The 18123-nt window shown below is 35.4% G+C and overlaps 1 protein-coding gene across 2 annotated transcripts in view; it reads left to right on the top strand.

Annotated features, from left to right (window-relative positions):
* Nucleotides 1–18123, top strand: part of TNKS (tankyrase) — a 217619-nt gene that overhangs the window by 133390 nt on the left and 66106 nt on the right. For both annotated transcript variants that reach the window (XM_023225271.2, XM_023225270.3), the window contains exons 6-11: nucleotides 5135–5229; nucleotides 6664–6730; nucleotides 7279–7465; nucleotides 12059–12180; nucleotides 13638–13729; nucleotides 13821–13899. In XM_023225271.2, the coding sequence (XP_023081039.1) occupies nucleotides 5135–5229; nucleotides 6664–6730; nucleotides 7279–7465; nucleotides 12059–12180; nucleotides 13638–13729; nucleotides 13821–13899 (642 nt within the window). The remainder of the gene's footprint in view (nucleotides 1–5134; nucleotides 5230–6663; nucleotides 6731–7278; nucleotides 7466–12058; nucleotides 12181–13637; nucleotides 13730–13820; nucleotides 13900–18123) is intronic.

The raw sequence follows: 18123 nt of genomic DNA, 5'->3' as shown, positions 1-18123 counted from the left end.
TATCTAAAACAAACGATACTCTGTTAATTATCCTAGCAATTAGAAAATTACTTTTACCATTGCTTTGCCATTTGGTAGTTGAGATATAAATTTGGCATTGTGGTAACCATTCACTAGGTTTAGTCCTAGGGTATGTGGTTTTTTTGCTTTGGATCAGGAGACAGCATTTGGTAAATAGCAGTTGTAAATTTCTTTTTTCCCAAAGTTTGAAAAACCTCAGGGCTTTTAGTGGCATGAGTTTGCGCAAATCATCCTTTTTTTTTTTTTTCTCAATTTGTCTGTTCTTTTTCTCTTTGCAGTCTGCCATTTTCTCAAATTTATTGCATGCATTTTATTTATTTTTATGTGCCTTCTAGTGATGCTATATACGTTGCAGGATTAGCATTCACTTTGGAATGATGACTTGGAAAGTCTCACCCAGCTTGTTCTGCACTCACTCTTCCTGTGAATTCACCACTTTCGTAGCTCAGCTACTCCTACTTAGATGCTGCTGCCACTTTGCTGACAGTGTCATTATTTCTTTCTTGGATTAGTCCTGTGCCCTTCTGTTCAGGCCTTCCTGCCATAGAGTTTGCTCCCTCTCTTCAATTTTATTCTTCACGTAGTAACTAAAGTGATCTTTCCAAGACTCTAATCTTAAGTAATTTTCTGCTTCAAGTCTTTCGGTGATTTCTCATTATTCTTAGGCTCTCCCCAATCTCATACACTACACTTAGCCACTGAATTTTTCTTAAGTTTCTCAAATATACCTTGTCCACTGAATATTAACATGGATTCTTCACACAACCTGGAATAAAGTTTCTTATTCTTTTGCCTCAGGGATTTTGTTTATCCAAAGTCTCAGTCGGAAAGCATTTCTTCTGAGAATCTTCCCTGACCCCGTTTCCCTCTGCTTGCCTCTAGAGTGGTTTAGACCAGCATCCTCCAGCCTTCCTGGGTGTCCTGGACTCCCCTTCCACAGGATTTGTCCACATCCACAGCATTTATATTGTATTGCCTGCTTTCTCTAGTGACTTGACTTCTCAAGATGTAGACTTCTGTTTCCTCATCCTTTGCCCTTCTGAATAAAGAATTCATTTACATGCATTTCCTTAAGAGACTCACACTTGGTGTGATTTTGAGGAAGAAGAAGATCCATAAGTGCAAAATACTGATTCACTTTCCTTGTTTTCAGTGCTATCCCTAGCACTTAACATGGTGTCAGATACGTGGTAGAAATTCACATATTTTAGGTGAATGCTAGTGATGACCAGATTTTTGTTTTAGCCTTAACCTCCTCTGAATTCTAGTGCCATATGTGTAAGTCTCTCTCTGACATTACCACTGGGGTATCATCTAGGCACTTTAAATTCAGTAAACCCAGACCTTACATTATTTCCCTCTGGGCTCTCCTCCTTTCCCCTCCACTCCTTTCTTTTGCTTTTGTTCTTCTGTCATTGGCATTTCCAAACTGGAAACTACTCTCTCTCTCACTAGCTAGATAGTCATTTGTCAGAGGCTATCAATTCTGCTTCCTAATAGTTTTTGAAAACTTACCCTTCAACTCCATTTTTTCACAGCTACTTTATTTCAGACTTCCTGTCACTTTCTACCTTAATTACAGAGCCTGCTAATTTATTTGAGTTATACAAATTTCAGTCATTTAAAAACGAAATATATTACTGTTTTCAAAGCATTGTAAATCTTACAATTAAATGATGTTTTTAATCTGAAAACTAGTTAAATTTTTCCTATGTTTTGCCCTTTTAAATAAACTGTAGGTTTTCATATCTATTCATTCATTTGGGAACTTTTGTTCATTTTTAGGAATAAGAAATAAAAGTTATTGAATCAACTTTATACCAAGAAAGTTATGTAAAAGATAATATGAAAATGGAGCATCTTTTTGTTCATAAGCAACAAGGATGTGACCCTTTTTATGTAATATTAAATATTAGCTATGTGCTATACCAGCTTGCTGACTGACTTACCGACCAGTCCTCGAAAGCAGTCCTTGTCTGTGGAGGAAGTTTTCAAAGTCCAATTCAGTCATGAAAGTGGTCCAAGATAGAGTAAGAGGGACTAGATTTACCTTGCTTCCTGAAAGTCTGAGAATAGACAAAATGTATGAAACTGGTTTTCAGACGTTGAGCATCAGGCAGTACATGGTACTTATCCCTGAGAGAGGGTAACAACTCCAGCTTACTGCCTCCAAAAAATTTCCAGGCCTTAACACAAGGAAGGGAAAACCAGGAGGAACCTCATGGTCTCCCTGAGTTGAGGAGATGAAATTGGGAGTTTGGGGAGACTAAGGTGGAAGGAATTAGCAAGTCAGTGGGCCTGGAAAGGGAGATCCACACAGGGTCCCCTTACAGTGTTCAGATCAGTATCCATTAATACGTGGGTGAGGAAACTGCTTGAGGCTAGTAAAAGAACCACATAGAAAGATGAGAGGTGACAAGCCTAGAAACTCACACAGAGTCTGTAATAGTTTCTGTTGCCACCAGCCAGAGTAAAAAGCCCTCATAATTCACTGGATGTCATCAAAGGACAATCCTCAGTAGTGGGGGAAAATCTGTCCTACACTAAAGGCTGCTCTGGCCCTGCCTACCAAAGCCTAGAAGCAGGCCTTGAAATTAACCTAATATTTGTGTAATTGAAGTCCCTAGTGGGAATAATTCCCTAGTGAGAGGGAGCAGGAAAACATTTGATGAAATCATAGCTAAAAATTTTCCAAGTTTGGTGAAAACTATATAGGTCTAAGAAGCACAGCAAACTCCAGCTGTGGGCATGCATGCGTGTGCACGCGCGTGTGCGCGCACACACACACGAAGAAAACTATACCAAGGCACGTCATAATCAAATTGCTTAAAGTCAGTGAAATATTAACGTAGAGAAAATATTAGCATATCCGGTGTGGGGGGGGGGAACACATGTACAAAGGAGCAAAGATAAGGATAACAGATTTCTAGTCTTGAAACAAAGCAAGACAGAGGACAGTGGTACAACATCCTTAAAATATTAAATGAAGGAAAAAAGTTAACTTCATTATCCAGCAGAAGGTATTTTTCTAAAATGAGGGTGAAATAAGAGTCGTGAAAGGAAGTTGATACTCCCTGATGGTGTCATTTGCAGTAACATTTGACATGGATCTCAAAGCAGAAACTTAACTGGACATGTTTGATGATACAGAAATTTTAATTGCCTATTTTTATATGGCATTTTACATTTTAAAAAAGCATGGTGGCTCACGCCTATAATCCCAGCACTTTGGGAGGTGGAGGCGGGTGGATCACTTTGAGGTCAGGAGTTCCAGACCAGCCTGGCCAACATGGTGAAACCCCGTCTCAACTGAAAATACAAAAATTAGCTGGGTATGGTGGTGCATGCCTGTAATCCCAAGTACTGGGGAGGCTGAGACAGGAGAATCACTTGAACCTGGGAGGCAGAGGTTGCAGTGAGCCGAGATCGAGCCACTGCACTCCAGCCTGGGCAACAGAGCGAGATTCCATCTAAAACAAGCAAGCAAACAAACAAAAATGTGTTTCTGTATGAGAGAAAACTTTACAATAGTTTTCCCTTATCCTTGGGGGATACATTTCGAGAGCCCGGTAGATGCCTGAAGCCTCGGATAATACCAAACCCTATATGTGGTTTATTGATCTCATAACTGAGATGGCTACTAAGTGACTAATATGTAGCATCTTCATTGTGGATATGCTGGAGGAAGGGATGATTCCCATCCAAGGTGGGAGGAAGTAGGCAGATTTCATCAGGCTACTTAGGATAGTGCCCAGCTTAAAACTTACGAATTGTTTGTTTCTGGAATTCCCCACTTAATATTTTCAGACTAAAATTAACCACAGGTAAGTGAAATTGTACTGTATTTTCACAGGTTTTTCAGGTAGCGAGGATGAGTGATTTTATCTCCATTTTATGCATGAAGGAGCTGAGACACACGAGTAGCATGACTTTCAGTGGGTTGCATAAGATCCAGGAATGTAATCAGGTTTCCTGACTTCCTGTTGAGGACTCTTCTCATCTGAATGGTCTCCTCATTGATAGCTGTGCATTGCTCAAAATATTTTCTAAACTTAGAGACTGACAGAATATGTAAAATGTATGAAATATCTCAAAAGCTATAATAGATAGTACAATATTTAGTAATTCTTTTGTATCTTCACATTTGGAATAGGTGAAGAAAATAAATTAAAAATCTTATTAAATCCCAAGACCCCAAATAGAAGACAGGAAAAATGAAAGAGAATGTATTGAAGTATATTAAAGCCTGTATGAAAAACTCATTATGGTATTTAAACTTTAAATTAGCAAAGGTGAAAAATTGCTATGGTTGCAGAGAAGTTTTTAATTAAAATGAAGTTATTTCTGATTCTTTAAAAAAAGGTGAGGAGAAGTTTGATTATTTTAATTACCACATTAAATTTTAGCAGAGAACCTTCTAATAACTTGACTCAAAATACAATGTGGCAGAAATTAGCTGGGAAGAAACTATTCCTCTCTTGTATTTATACTGTGTATATGGTACATAAAATAGAAGAATTAAATGCTACCTTGGTATATTTCATTGCACCCAGTATAGCAAATTAGTTTTGGCCATTACTAGCAGCCATACAGAATGAATAAGGCCCATTGTCCTTTTTGTTTCCACTGAAGTTTGTTCAAATTGTTCTTTAGGGATGTTTTTCAATCTTTCCTATTAAATAAATTTCAAGAGGTTGATCTTTAAAGTTTTATAGTAGAATTGGGATTTAAAAATTAGAACTTGAAAGGAGGACAGGATTTAAGTAGGATAAGGCATAGTTAATAGGAAGCATGAGCCCTGGTGTGTCTTCTCAGAACAGTGAGAATGTTTCATGTTGGAAAGAAACAGGAAATCATGTATAATAGGTAGGGTAAGGTTTGATTACTGATGGCCTTAAAAAGCAAGTTAGGGAAATAGGTGGATGTCACTAACGTTACTATTGACTCCTGAGGACAGTGAATTACCTCTCATTAAGTTATGAAATGTGAATTTTTGACATTTCAGCGCAGTATTTTTGTGTCAGCTTTCATTGTGTTTAAATCTGAAATGGCAAAGCAAGGATTTTTTTTTTTTTTTTTTTACCTGAAAAGGGGATGTGTTTTTCTTTTCTAGTCAACTCCTTTACATCTAGCAGCGGGCTACAACAGAGTTCGAATAGTTCAGCTTCTTCTTCAGCATGGTGCTGATGTTCATGCAAAAGACAAAGGGTAGGTCTATCAGTTTACTTCCTTTCAATGCTTTGTTTTTGTCTGATACTCCGAACTTTTAAAACACTAGACAAAGTCATATGTCCCATTTGTTACGGCTTATATAACATTTTAAGAATGTTCACAACTCTGATTTCAGGCTTTATTTTCATGTACCTACTTAATTAAGGATATTTCTCATAATAATTTCCCAAATCAATTTAATTTTATCACAGTTCCATTACTTGAAGTTGAAATTGTGTCTCAATTGCAGTTACTGTTTTTCAACTCTTTAATTGCATTTTAGAAAAATAAAACAAATTGAAAATTATGAAAATCCAGTAGCATAGCTATCAGATTCAACTGATAGTAAAGGATCACCCTTTATTGATAAACCAAAATCATAAGTATACAATATCAAATATTTTTTTCTGATGAAATCTTGGACATCTAAACTGAGAAAACCTAGAAGGTTGATGTGAGGGGATATGAGTGGTAACCAAGAAAGCAGTTATGTCACTTATTTTACCAATAGGTGAATTTTTGAAAACTGTATCAGTTTCCTGTAAAGTCTCCAGGGATGTGTGAACATTGGGTTTGCTATCCTATGTGTTGGACTAACATTTCTCATTGCCCCACTTTAAGATCTAAAAGATAGTTGACCTACTGGCCAGGTAAGGTAGATGATGTTACAGTCTTGTGATGGACAGCAGAAAGAAGGGATGCCCTAGAGGAGAGTTTCTTTCACTTTGCCCCTCCCCAAGTTAAGAAACATAAAAATGAACTCAGTACTTGAGACACTTATCAGAAGAATTCATCCATTTCATATCTGCTTTTTCTGGTGCTGCTCTCTTGCCTGCACCAGGTTTTGTGCCATATGTGGATGGTGTCCCAGTAGTATAGGGGCATAAATGCCTGATGCTCTTGTACGTCTCTATTTCCTTGTGCATGTCTGAAAACAGATGGGTGTACAATAGGTGAGTCATCAAGAGACGTACACCACAAAAAAAGGGATTTTTTTGGCTTACTTAGAATAGTTTGATATGCAAGTTATAATAGTTTGGATATTTGATTATTTTGCTAGAAATTACCATAAAAGTGAATTAAAATGGTGGAATATTTCAGTTCACTACCAATTAACATTTATTTCTTGTAAATACTTAATATATAATACGTGTATTTGTCAATTAGCATATGATCTTCCTTTCGCTAAAATGTTCTTCTATTTGGTATTTTTTTCATTATCTTCAAGGATTACATACAAAAAACAAGATAAATACAAAAGGTGTAAACATAAGCTATGCTTTGAATTACTTTATTATTTTATTAAATACTTTAAAATATTTTAAAATATAATTGTATTGGGATTTATTGGATTTTATTTATTTCTTAGTACTTCATGGATAAATAAGTTGTTTGAAATTTAAGTATTTTAATTTGCCTTTTTTCATTTAGTGGACTTGTGCCTCTTCATAATGCATGTTCATATGGACATTATGAAGTCACAGAACTGCTATTAAAGGTAAGAGAAATCCAGAACATTGAGCATCATTTGCTTTTTTTTTCTTTAACTTGTCATTACTTTCCATACTTTTGGCCTCATGAAAGTTTTTTTAGTTTTTTGGGGTTTTTTGTTTGTTTGTTTTGAGGCAGGGTCTTGCCCTGTCACCCAGGCTGGAGTGCAGTGGCACAGTCACAGCTCACTGCAACCTCAACCTCCCAAGTTCAAGTGATCCTCCCACCTCAACCTCCCCAGTAGCTGGGATTACAGGGGTGTGCTGCCACGCACAGCTAATTTTTATGTTTTTTGTAGAGACGAGATTTCGCCATGTTGCCCAGTCTTGTTTTTTCAGATTTTAAGAGAATAAGTTTTAAAAAATATTACCATTGCCTTAACAATTTTAAAACATTGAATTTAATGTCAGCTGTTTTTGAAAGGTGATATTAAAGAAATTAAAACACTTATTTGAAAAAGTTATAACTGAAATTTACAGAGAAATAAACGTCTTTTGAGTTTTACTTGATCCAGCGAAATGATTACTGATCTAAAATGTTTTTTTCTCAATTCAGCATGGAGCTTGTGTTAATGCCATGGATCTCTGGCAGTTTACTCCACTGCATGAGGCTGCTTCCAAGAATCGTGTAGAAGTCTGCTCTTTGTTACTTAGCCATGGCGCTGATCCTACGTTAGTCAACTGCCATGGCAAAAGTGCTGTGGATATGGCTCCAACTCCAGAGCTCAGGGAGAGATTGACTTGTACGTATTTATATCCCGAAATCATTATCGCATGTTATAAATTAGAATCTTTAATTTCTGTTGAGTTTTATCTAACTTAAGTAATAACCTTCCATTCTTACAAGCGTACTAATTCATAATCCTCATTTCTAATTGTATACTTTTCTTCATTAATTCCATGGGAATATTACATACAAACACTTTTTGTATATATTTTGTTTATTCGAGACTAGTTTTAATTCATACGTTGAGGCTCCTTTTTTGGTTTTTTGAAGGCTAATGAGGATGAGTCAATCAGCATCCATTTCTTGGATACTTACAATGTGGCAGGCACTAGAAATATAGCAGTGTACAAAGCATTAAAAAGCTCTGAGCTTCTGGGGCTTACATGCTTGTGCTGTTGATAGTGACAGGTATCTAGCATTATTGAACCCTCTTCTGGGGCTTACATTCTTGTGCCATTGATAGTAATAGGTATCTAGCATTATTGAACCCTCACTATTGCCCGAGCCCTGCAAAGTTGCATAATCATATTTTTATTTGCCATGTGTGTTATGACCCAAGTGTAATCACTTGCCCATATCTAAGTGAGATCTTTAAAATAATTTGATTGAGGTCATCTTCTGAATATATTACCAATATATACATGCAAATGTTTTTTGAATAAACTTTTGTTTTAGCATAGTTTAAGATATACAGAAAGTGTATGAAGATAGTACCCAGTTCTCATATACTCCACACCCAGTTTCCCTATTATTAACATTTTTCTTTAATATAGTACATTTGTCACAATTAATAAACCAGTATTGATACAGTATTAACTAAAGGCCATACTCTATTCACATTTCCTTAGTTTTTGCCTAAAGTCCTTTTTCTACTCTAGAATCTCATTCAGGATTCTGAATACTTCAGGATACCACATATATATGGTTTCACATCAGATTTAATTTCACATCAGACATTTAATTCTACATGTGGGCATTTCAGGTTTAAATTAAGCTAGGTGTCACCTACCTCATTTTTAACTTATCCTGTGGTCTATATTCTGTCTTACATCCAGGATTCCAAGATGATTACACCTGAAAAAAATCTTTGCTAAGTTATCTCTTAAGGAAAAGGATAGTCAAAATGATGCTAGCATTATTTATGTGTAAACAAGTTTTAAACTAGTTTATATTAAAACAGAAACAGTTCCCTGCAATTTTGATCATGTTTAAGTGGAAGTGTGAACTTACTTTGGTATTCAAATAGGTGACATCTACTAGATTACAGGCCAACACAAACCAGATTGTAACTGGGCAGATGTCCTTGTAATGAATTCTTTCAGAAGTTCGTTTACTCGCTCCCACCCAGGTGTCTCTTGACATATGTTATTTTGCCATTACATAGTTTGCTTTTCTGTTTGTATGTTCTATCTTCCTAGTGAAATTTTGACTCTTACACCTTTGGTTTTATTTTTCTTTGTCTTAGCCCCTGTGCGATTCCTTTTTACCTAATAAAAAAAAAATGTGTGATGCTATTTATATTTGGGCCTTTATCTACCTACCTGTAATCTAACACAGTGCATGGCGTATAGTATGTGCCCAACAAGCTTACTGACCTTGAATTTGACTCAACTCAAAGTGTATTAATTTATCTTTTTCTGATTTCCTTTCTTAGATTAGACACTGGCTCAGCTTTATTCTTATGTCATCATTTGATTTTTTTCAGCCATTTTGTAAATTATGAGTATTATTAGAAGTTTTTACATTGTATTTTACTGATCTTATTCCAGTGAAGACATTAAAATTTAACCTAAATTTTTAGTTTAATGAAGGGAGCAGTTACCTGCTTAGAGTTCTTTCCAGCTTTCTCAGTATCCCCTTCGTTTTGATAACTAAGATTCTACCAAGGAATTGTGTGAAGAAAAGGATTTGACAAAATCGGGCCTCCTCTAACTGCAGTTTTCATTATCATGTCTACTGCTTTTTATTAGGCATTCACAATTACATATTTCTTTTAAAGAAGAATATACAAGAAACAAAGAAAAACAGTATTTTCATTATGCCCATAGTTATAGTTGTAACATTTTATTACACACATTTTTTTCTGTTACTTCTTGTCTTTTTTTTTTTTTTTTCCTTTTTCTTATGAGACGGGGTTTAGCTCTGTTGCCCAGGCTGGAGTGCAGTGGTGCAGTTATGGCTCACTGAGACTCTACCTGCAGGGCTCAGTTGATCCTCCCAGCTCAGCCTCTCTAGTAGCTGGTACTACAGGTGCATGCCACCATGTCCAGCTAATTTTTTTTTTTTTTGTATGTTTTGTAGAGACGGGGTTTCACCATGTTACCCCAGGCTGGCCTCAAACTCCTGGGCCCAAGCCATCAGGCCGCCCTGGCCTCCCAAATCCTCAGGTGGGATTACAGGCGTAAGCCACTGCTCCTGACCTCTTGTCTATTTTTTAACTGGTTGTTTTTATGAAGCCACATGAACCAGATAGTTTGGGTTTTGTTCTTGTTTCAAAATACATTTAGAGATAAAAGCTTTTATGTATTTTATAAATATTAGTATTCAGGGTAAATTTGAGTAATTTACAGTTTTACCACCTTACTTAACTTTCTTGAAGTTTTTTAAACAGACCTTTATGTAACCTTTTGCATTTAGAAATTTAGAAGGACAACTATATAGCTGATAATTTTTTTTATTCTCTAGGATTTTTTTAATATTAAGTATTTCTCAATGAAGTATTTTAAATTTGAAAATCAATTTGGACAGAAATCTTTACTTTTTTTCTAAAGAGCAGAGACAAGAAATATTTTACTTATTGTTATTTGAGAAAATATCATACTGTTTACTTGTATTATTGCATCATCATTTTTAAATTTTCCTAGTACTGCAGTCTATTGTTTATGTTTTTGTAAATTTGCTCATTTTTTTCTGAGCCACCTTTTCTGAGCATAAAGGAGTACATAACTGAAAAGGTAGAAATGCCCTTATCACTTTATATTCATACAATATTTGTTATTAGCAAAAAGGCCAGTATGATTTGCACTAAGTTTACGTTTCTCTAGACTGTTGACCCCAGCCAAACTATACATTTTGCCAGACATCAGTTCTCAGAACCCCACCTTCCTCTGTAGTGGTCTGACCCCTGCTTCTTAATATATATCACAGTTTATAATTCTCTCACTCCATGGGTCCCACATTTTATCATTTCAATGAAAATCTACAGTCTTGTTATTTGAATCTACTGGCTTACTTTCATCTCATTTGACCTTAGTTTTTTGTTTCTGAAGTTTCAGAGTCCTTACTTTCAGCAATCTAGCAGTGATAAAGAACCTCTAAAGAAGAAGTTATATAAAAATGTTATTTTCCTGACCCTGCAATGACTTATTTTATAAATATTCAGCATTCATGCCTTATCGCATATTATAAATTACCTACCATATACCAAGCACTGTGCTAGGTGATGAGATTAGCATAGCTGATATGACAGTATATGTCCTATGATGAGGCTAAATGCAAATGCTGTGGACTGCTTAAGAAGGAATGCTAACCCAATACTGGAAAAGGTCCGGAAGGCTCACCCAGAGTATCTAAACTGAGACCTTGAATGATGAGTAGTAGTGAGGCATGTATGTGCACGTGTGTCTGTGTATGTGTTTTCTCTGTGTCTCTTGAGAGAGGGGGCGAATATGATGGGTCCCTGGGTCCCTCAGAGGAGAGGAGAGAAGAGAAAGGAAAAAAGGCAAAATTACAGTACCATGCAGATTCAAAGACCTGGATGTGAGAGGGTCTGAAATTGTTGTGTAATGTATTAGGTCATACCTTATTTGTATCTTTAAACAGTTCCAGCATTTTGTTAATAAGTGGGCATATCAAAATGCAAGTAAAGTTTGTCAAAGATAAAACAAGACATTTTTAATAAGAATATTGGATTCTCATTCATGCAATTAATTTAGATACAGCTTTTCAAAAAAATCTCTCACCTGCTTATGAAAATAATAAGCTATTAATTGTTCTTTGAAAAATGTTCAAGTTCTGCTTTTCTCCCGTATTTTAAGTCCTTTCCTTTTCTGTGTCAAGACCTAATCACCATTAATATTTTGGTGAATATTTCTGTAAATGTTTTCTACACCATTACTTATGGTGTACTTATGTTGGCAATAGTAGTAGCAAGAAATACAAATAAATACAAAAAAATGCATCAGCTTGTCCTTTCCTTTTTGAATTTTCATGTACCACTGTATACTTTCATGTCAGTGTATGTAGACCTATCTCTTGTTTAAGAGCTAGAAACTGTTACAGCATACGTGCGCACAGATTATTTAACTGGTTTCCTTTTGGTGGACATTTAGGTTTCCTGTTTCAAAATTTTGCTGCAATAAGTATCTTTATAGGTGTATCTTTATGACTCTGAGAGTGTGAAACAGTCTTATTTCAGAGCATTAATACTTAACAATTTTTCATTAATCTACATCCTCTTTTGCATTTTTATCATCATATTGTCACATTGCTGGTATTGCTAAAATAGAGAAATTCATAAAATAATAATATTCCTACTTATTTATAATCATGCTGAAGATTTTTATACATTTTAAATCTTTTTTTATGTCAACCATTGTTTCATTGACAGATGAATTTAAAGGTCATTCTTTACTACAAGCAGCCAGAGAAGCAGACTTAGCTAAAGTTAAAAAAACACTTGCTCTGGAAATCATTAATTTCAAACAACCACAGTCTCATGAAACAGCACTGGTAAGATTTTATTGTTAATCTGTTCCCTGGGTCTGAAATAATGTAAGCACAAAATATGATTTTCATTTCAGAAACCTTAAAGTAACTTTAGTATCTGAAATGCCAGGAATTTGCATTTTAATTTTGGTTGCATTGATTTTTAAACTTAGTTTGGGGGATGATTCTTTTCATGGGTGAGAGAATTGACATTTGCTCAACCGCGATTTGGAAATTGTTTTACCTTTGTCTTCCCAACCTCATTATAACAAATCCACTTTTGTGGCCAGTGCTTTCATAAAATACAAGATACGATTTTCCAATAGAATTATTTTCCTTGTGTTTGCTAGATGAATACTAGATTTCCTTCCGTAGAAGATTAAAGTATATTTTCAGATACTTGCATTATCTTTTTGAGTAATTGTATTCAAAGTATTGATTATATTCATGGTAGAAAATTGGCAAGATCATGAATTTTTTGTTTGATGCTATGCAAATTATTCTTAAAACTATCCATGTTTTCTTCAAATGCACTTTCAGAAAGATTTATTTTCTTTGTCATTGACACATTAAGGCTTAGCTAGAGGGTGGTTAGTGATTGCTCCTAAATTCAGAATTTAAGCATATGTGATGCCTGCATCACACACCTTAAGTACACCTAATTAATATTCTTACATATATTTGACCCAAAAGGTCAAACCTTAGTCAGTGTCTGCATAAAACAACATTAAAAGATTGACCAAACCTAAATAGGCTAACTATAGATACACTTAAATACATGTCTCTCAAAGTAGGGTTGAGATAGATTCAAGCTACACGGTGTTACGCTAGGAGATACTCAGAGCCACGGAATAAACCTGACCCACTTTTTTGGGGTATTCATTTTATTTAGTTGTAAGTAGTTTTTTTATTTTTAAATTTTAATACAAATATTAAAATGAAGCAGAATAAAAAAGTTATATAAATATTATGATAAAACATAAAATTTCTGAGAATATTTCTTTCTCTAAACCTCTTCAGTTATATCATTTTCTTGCTTATCCTTGGGCGTATAAACTTCTCCTGTAGTAGTGGGATACCTCTGTAGAAGACCTTGAGAAATACTGACTTGTGTGGCTGATAGCCTAATGAAAGATTGAGTAACTTAGTTATAGATTTCTGCAGCTTTGAAGAGGCATATGTATTATGTTGCTTTCCATGGAATATATAGTAAATATTTATTTATTGGCTAAGCCAAAAGAAGTAAGATCTCTCTTAATGTTTAACTAAGAGCATAATTTCACCTTGGGTTAAACGCTTATGTTTTGTATTTCCACTATACATAGAAAGAATACGGATCATCTCTGTGATGTAAAACGTATACATATGTTCTGATACACTGAGATAACAGTGTTTTAATGGTCAGCAGATGCTGTTCAATTCCAAGAGCTACTGTACATATAGAAGTGTATTTTATTAACTTGGTTTTGTTTACCTTATAGCACTGTGCTGTGGCCTCTCTGCATCCCAAACGAAAACAAGTGACAGAATTGTTACTTAGAAAAGGAGCAAATGTTAATGAAAAAAATAAAGAGTAAGTATAATTGCAGAAAGAGTTGTTCAGTTTCTATAAAGGAAATGCAATAAAAGAGAGACAATTACCTTTCCTTTTCTCTTTTCTGTAGTTTCATGACTCCCCTGCATGTTGCAGCAGAAAGAGCCCATAATGATGTCATGGAAGTTCTGCATAAGCATGGTGCCAAGGTGAGGCACACACCTGAGCAGAGTGCCAGCCTCTGCACTGAGCAGCCAGCTGCTCTTAACACTGCTTCTCTCTCTCCGATTTTTCTGAAGAAACTAATTTTATAAAGGACTATTAGTTTGTACTTAAATTCATAGATTCTCCTATAAAGCTGATTTAAATCTTGTTTCTAATAAAAAGTTACCTGTTTCTTGATCCTTTAATGTCACCCTTCTATAAAGCAATAAAATGTAGCTACAGTCATTTGAGATAGATTTCAGCTTTACACTATTTTCAGTTAATACCATATTGATATATTTTGATAGTCACCATTTGAATAATCGTTTATCAGAAAATAAATTTTGTAAATGATAGCATCAGAATAGCTCTACTTATTCTAAAAAACATTTGTGGCTGGGCGTGGTGGCTCGTGCCTGTAATCCCAGCACTTTGGGAGGCCAAGGCGGGTGGATCACGAGATCAGGAGATAAGACCATCCTGGCTAACATGGTGAAACCCCATCTTTACTAAAAATACAAAAACTTAGCCAGGCATGGTGGCGGGCACCTGTAGTCCCGGCTGTTTGGGAGGCTGAGGGAGTTGAATGGCATGAACCTGTGAGGTGGAACTTGCAGGGAGCCGAGATCGCTCCACTGCACTCCAGCCTGGGCAACAGAACGAGACTCCATCTCAAAAAAAAAAAAATATTGTATGCTTTCAAATTTGTAATGATAATTTTCTCACCCTCTACACTAAAGAAATATGACATATTTAATAATTTTTATTGGCATTTTCTGAATGGTATAGTCTGAAACTTTGTCAAGCACTTAAGAGAGGAAGAAGCAAACTGGTTGTTTTTTAGAGGTAACTTGAAATTGTAGACTTTTTCATGCTCAAGAATGTATATTTCAAAACTGTAGTCTCCAAAATAGGGTACAGACTCCCTATGGAGCATACAAGATGCCCTATTGGAAAAATCCTAGCATTTCAATTTATAATATTTTTATTTAAGAATAAGGAAATTAATATTTACCAATATTGAATACAAAGATGATGCCAGCACTCTCACTAGGTCCATGTGTCAGCCAGTCTGACTCATGTCAGATATCAAGGGTTCCTGGAGAAGAGTGGGACTTGTTAGTATCGAGGGACTGACAGTGGCAAACTCACTCATTTGTTCCCTTTCAGCGTATTTTGGCATAGTGGACTTTACATGTGTCCAAATGAGTTGAATTTATGGATATTATCCTAAATGGTAGAACTTTTATAAATATCATACTTGATCAGAGAAGTGACCCTGACAAGGGACGCAGGGAATGTGACCCTGACACGCTTTTATAGCATAAAAAGGTGGTCTGGTGATTTTGTGAAGTAGTATTTTAAGGCGTTGTCATAGTTGTGCTCTTTTTAATGAAAATAAAAGGGTTCAAAATTTGCTAATAGTTCTCTGAGGACAAGTGACCATGACTTGTATGTAGATACCCTTTAAAAATGAAACATAATTAGATCCTTAAAGGTAAAAGTTGCACACTTTAGGTGAATGATAAAGTCACTGCTTTTTTAAAAGAAACTTTAAAAAATGAAGAGAACATTTTGAAAACAGATTTTTAGAAAATGTTCACTGTTCTGTGACTTTGCTGAAAAATGATATAAATGAATCACCCAGCTGTCATATCTACATAATTTAAAAACACAAAAACAGAATTTTCTAACCTGTTCAAAAGTCTTCCTTAATTTGGGTTTAGGGTAGATTTTGAATCTATTCAAAACATTGTAAGGCAACACTTCCTAATAACTTTGCAAGAACATCAGTAAAGATGGAATTTTACTACAGAATTTCAATGAAAACCTTAGCATAATTAGTAAATTACATTAAAAATAAACATTGAGTAGGCATAGTTAATAATGCATTTATTTCATTGGCTCCATATATCTGTATGAAATCTTTTCAACTAATACAGCCATTCAAACTAATTATCAAAAATGAACTTAGAGCCATGTGTGGTGGCCTGTAATCACTCCTGTAATCCCAGAGCTTTAGGAGGCAAAGGCAGGAGGATTGCTTGAGGCCAGGAGTTCGACACCAGCCTAGGCAACAGAGCAAGACACTACCTCTACAACAAAGTAAAAAATTAGCCAGTTGTGGTGGTGTGCACCTATAGTCCTAGCCACTTGGGAGGCTGAGGCAGGAGGATCACTTGATTCCAGGAGTTTGAGGTTGCAGTGAGATATGATCATACCATTGCACTTCAGCCTGGGCAACAGAGCAAGACTCTCTCTCTAAAGAAAAGAAAAATAAAATGAACCTAAAATTAAACCCTCAAATTCCTAATGTCACAATTTTTATAATTTTTTTTAAATGTTTAAACTATAGTCAGTGGTTATTTTCTAGCATTAGTAATTAAAATATGTTTTGGATGGGCGCCGTAGCCTATGCCTTAATCCCAGCACTTTGGGAGGCCGAGACAGGAGGATCGCTTGAGCCCAGGATTTTGAGACCAGCTGGGCAACATAGGCCGACCCTGTCTCTCCAAATAATAAAAAAAAATTAGCCAAATATGGTGGCGCATGCCTGTAGTCTCAGCCACTCAGGAGGCTGAGGTGGGAAAATCACTTGAGCCTGGGAGGTCAAGGCTGCAGTGAGCTGTGATCATGCCACTACATTCTAGCCTGGGTGACAAAGCAGTACTGTATCTCAAAAAATAATAATCATAAAATCTTTTTAAATTTTTAATTACTTCATCTCTTTCTCATCCTTCATAAATTCTCTTTGTATAAGTTTTATAATAGTATAGCACTTCTTGGTTATAATTTACAAAGAAATTCATATACATATATTAAGTGTTCTCAAAACTTTTTTACCTGGAGGGTGTGTGATTTAAAAATTTGGATATCACTGCTTTGTTTTTAATTTATGAAATCAAGACAAAGTGGGATAAAAGGGAATAGAGTTCTACAGATATATTACCTATTTTGTAGGAATGACTACTGCATTATTATATAAGTAACATCTTGTTGCTCTTTCGAGCAGAAAATACTAAGCTAAGTGAACTTTCTGCTGCACTTAACGAGTTTTGTACATTTATCATTGACCTGTTTTTGTAAATAGCTAATGACATTTATAATGCTCCTGAAAAATTAGGAATAATGCCCTTCATTTTGGGAAAATAGTATCTATTTATTGTCTCCCATCAGGCATTTTATTTTATAAAGGTTCAATGAAAAATAACATTATTTTATGACTTGTTTTAGTCAGCCTTTCTCTAGGTCTGTGGTTCTCACTCGTTCTTTGCCCTTCATGTGCACAATGCATTTTCTTCAGTAACATCTTAGTTCATCAGTAGGGCATGAATAATTGTGAACATCCCTGTCAACGATGTAGAAGAACTTCTAGACTTGTGTATTCAACCTAGTCTTTCTACTATAGTTCAGCTACATTGATAACACTTGCTAGTGGGCACCTAAAAGAGAGGAAAGGTATATTTAATCAGAGTTATGAACCCATAGATACCAATTGCTATCAGTAGATATCAAATGCCGTAACACCTGCTATTTACTTTTTCCTCCATCTCAAGGCAGGATGTTGTTCCTCATGGTTGGTGTATCTGGTGATTAATGTGTTTGTAAAAAACTACCTGTAAGAAACTCATTTAGCTATTGTTGGGCTCCCATTTTTGCTTGTATAGTATTTCTTTCTGAGGAAATCATGGTTTCTGTATGATTTTCAGGCAACTCATGGTTTCCATCTGATTCTAGAAGCACCTTCTGAACAAGCAGCACTAGTTTTGAATTAGGATTCAGCCGTCTTCCACTGCTTTTGCCACCCTGCTGCCTTCCCCTACTCCTGATAAGTCAATTTCTCAGGCAAGGCAGAAGAATTTGGGATGAAGACCTAATTACCATTAAGTAATTTGTCTTACTTTGACAGAACTTAGTAATATTTTTATAAATCAAAACATTCTTTTGCCCAAAGCCTGGTAATACATACAAACTTCAGGTTTGCTGTTAAACTAAATGTATGCCATACATAACCTAGACAAGCATGCTTTTGAGTTTAGAATCCTCCACTTTCTAGTTTTGTGGCCTTGGACTAAATTTCCCTGAGTCTCAATTGACTAATCAGTGATATGTGAAGCAACCTCCCTACAGGTTTGTTTTTTTTTTTAATCAAATGAGCATATATATATAAATATGTAGTATAGTGCTTAACACACAGATAATGTTTTGGTTATTTGTGAATATGAGCA

This window comes from Piliocolobus tephrosceles, chromosome 7 (genome assembly GCF_002776525.5).
Source record: "Piliocolobus tephrosceles isolate RC106 chromosome 7, ASM277652v3, whole genome shotgun sequence".
In the NCBI taxonomy this organism is placed as follows: Eukaryota; Metazoa; Chordata; class Mammalia; order Primates; family Cercopithecidae; genus Piliocolobus; species Piliocolobus tephrosceles.
This window is presented reverse-complemented; position numbering and strand designations above follow the sequence as displayed.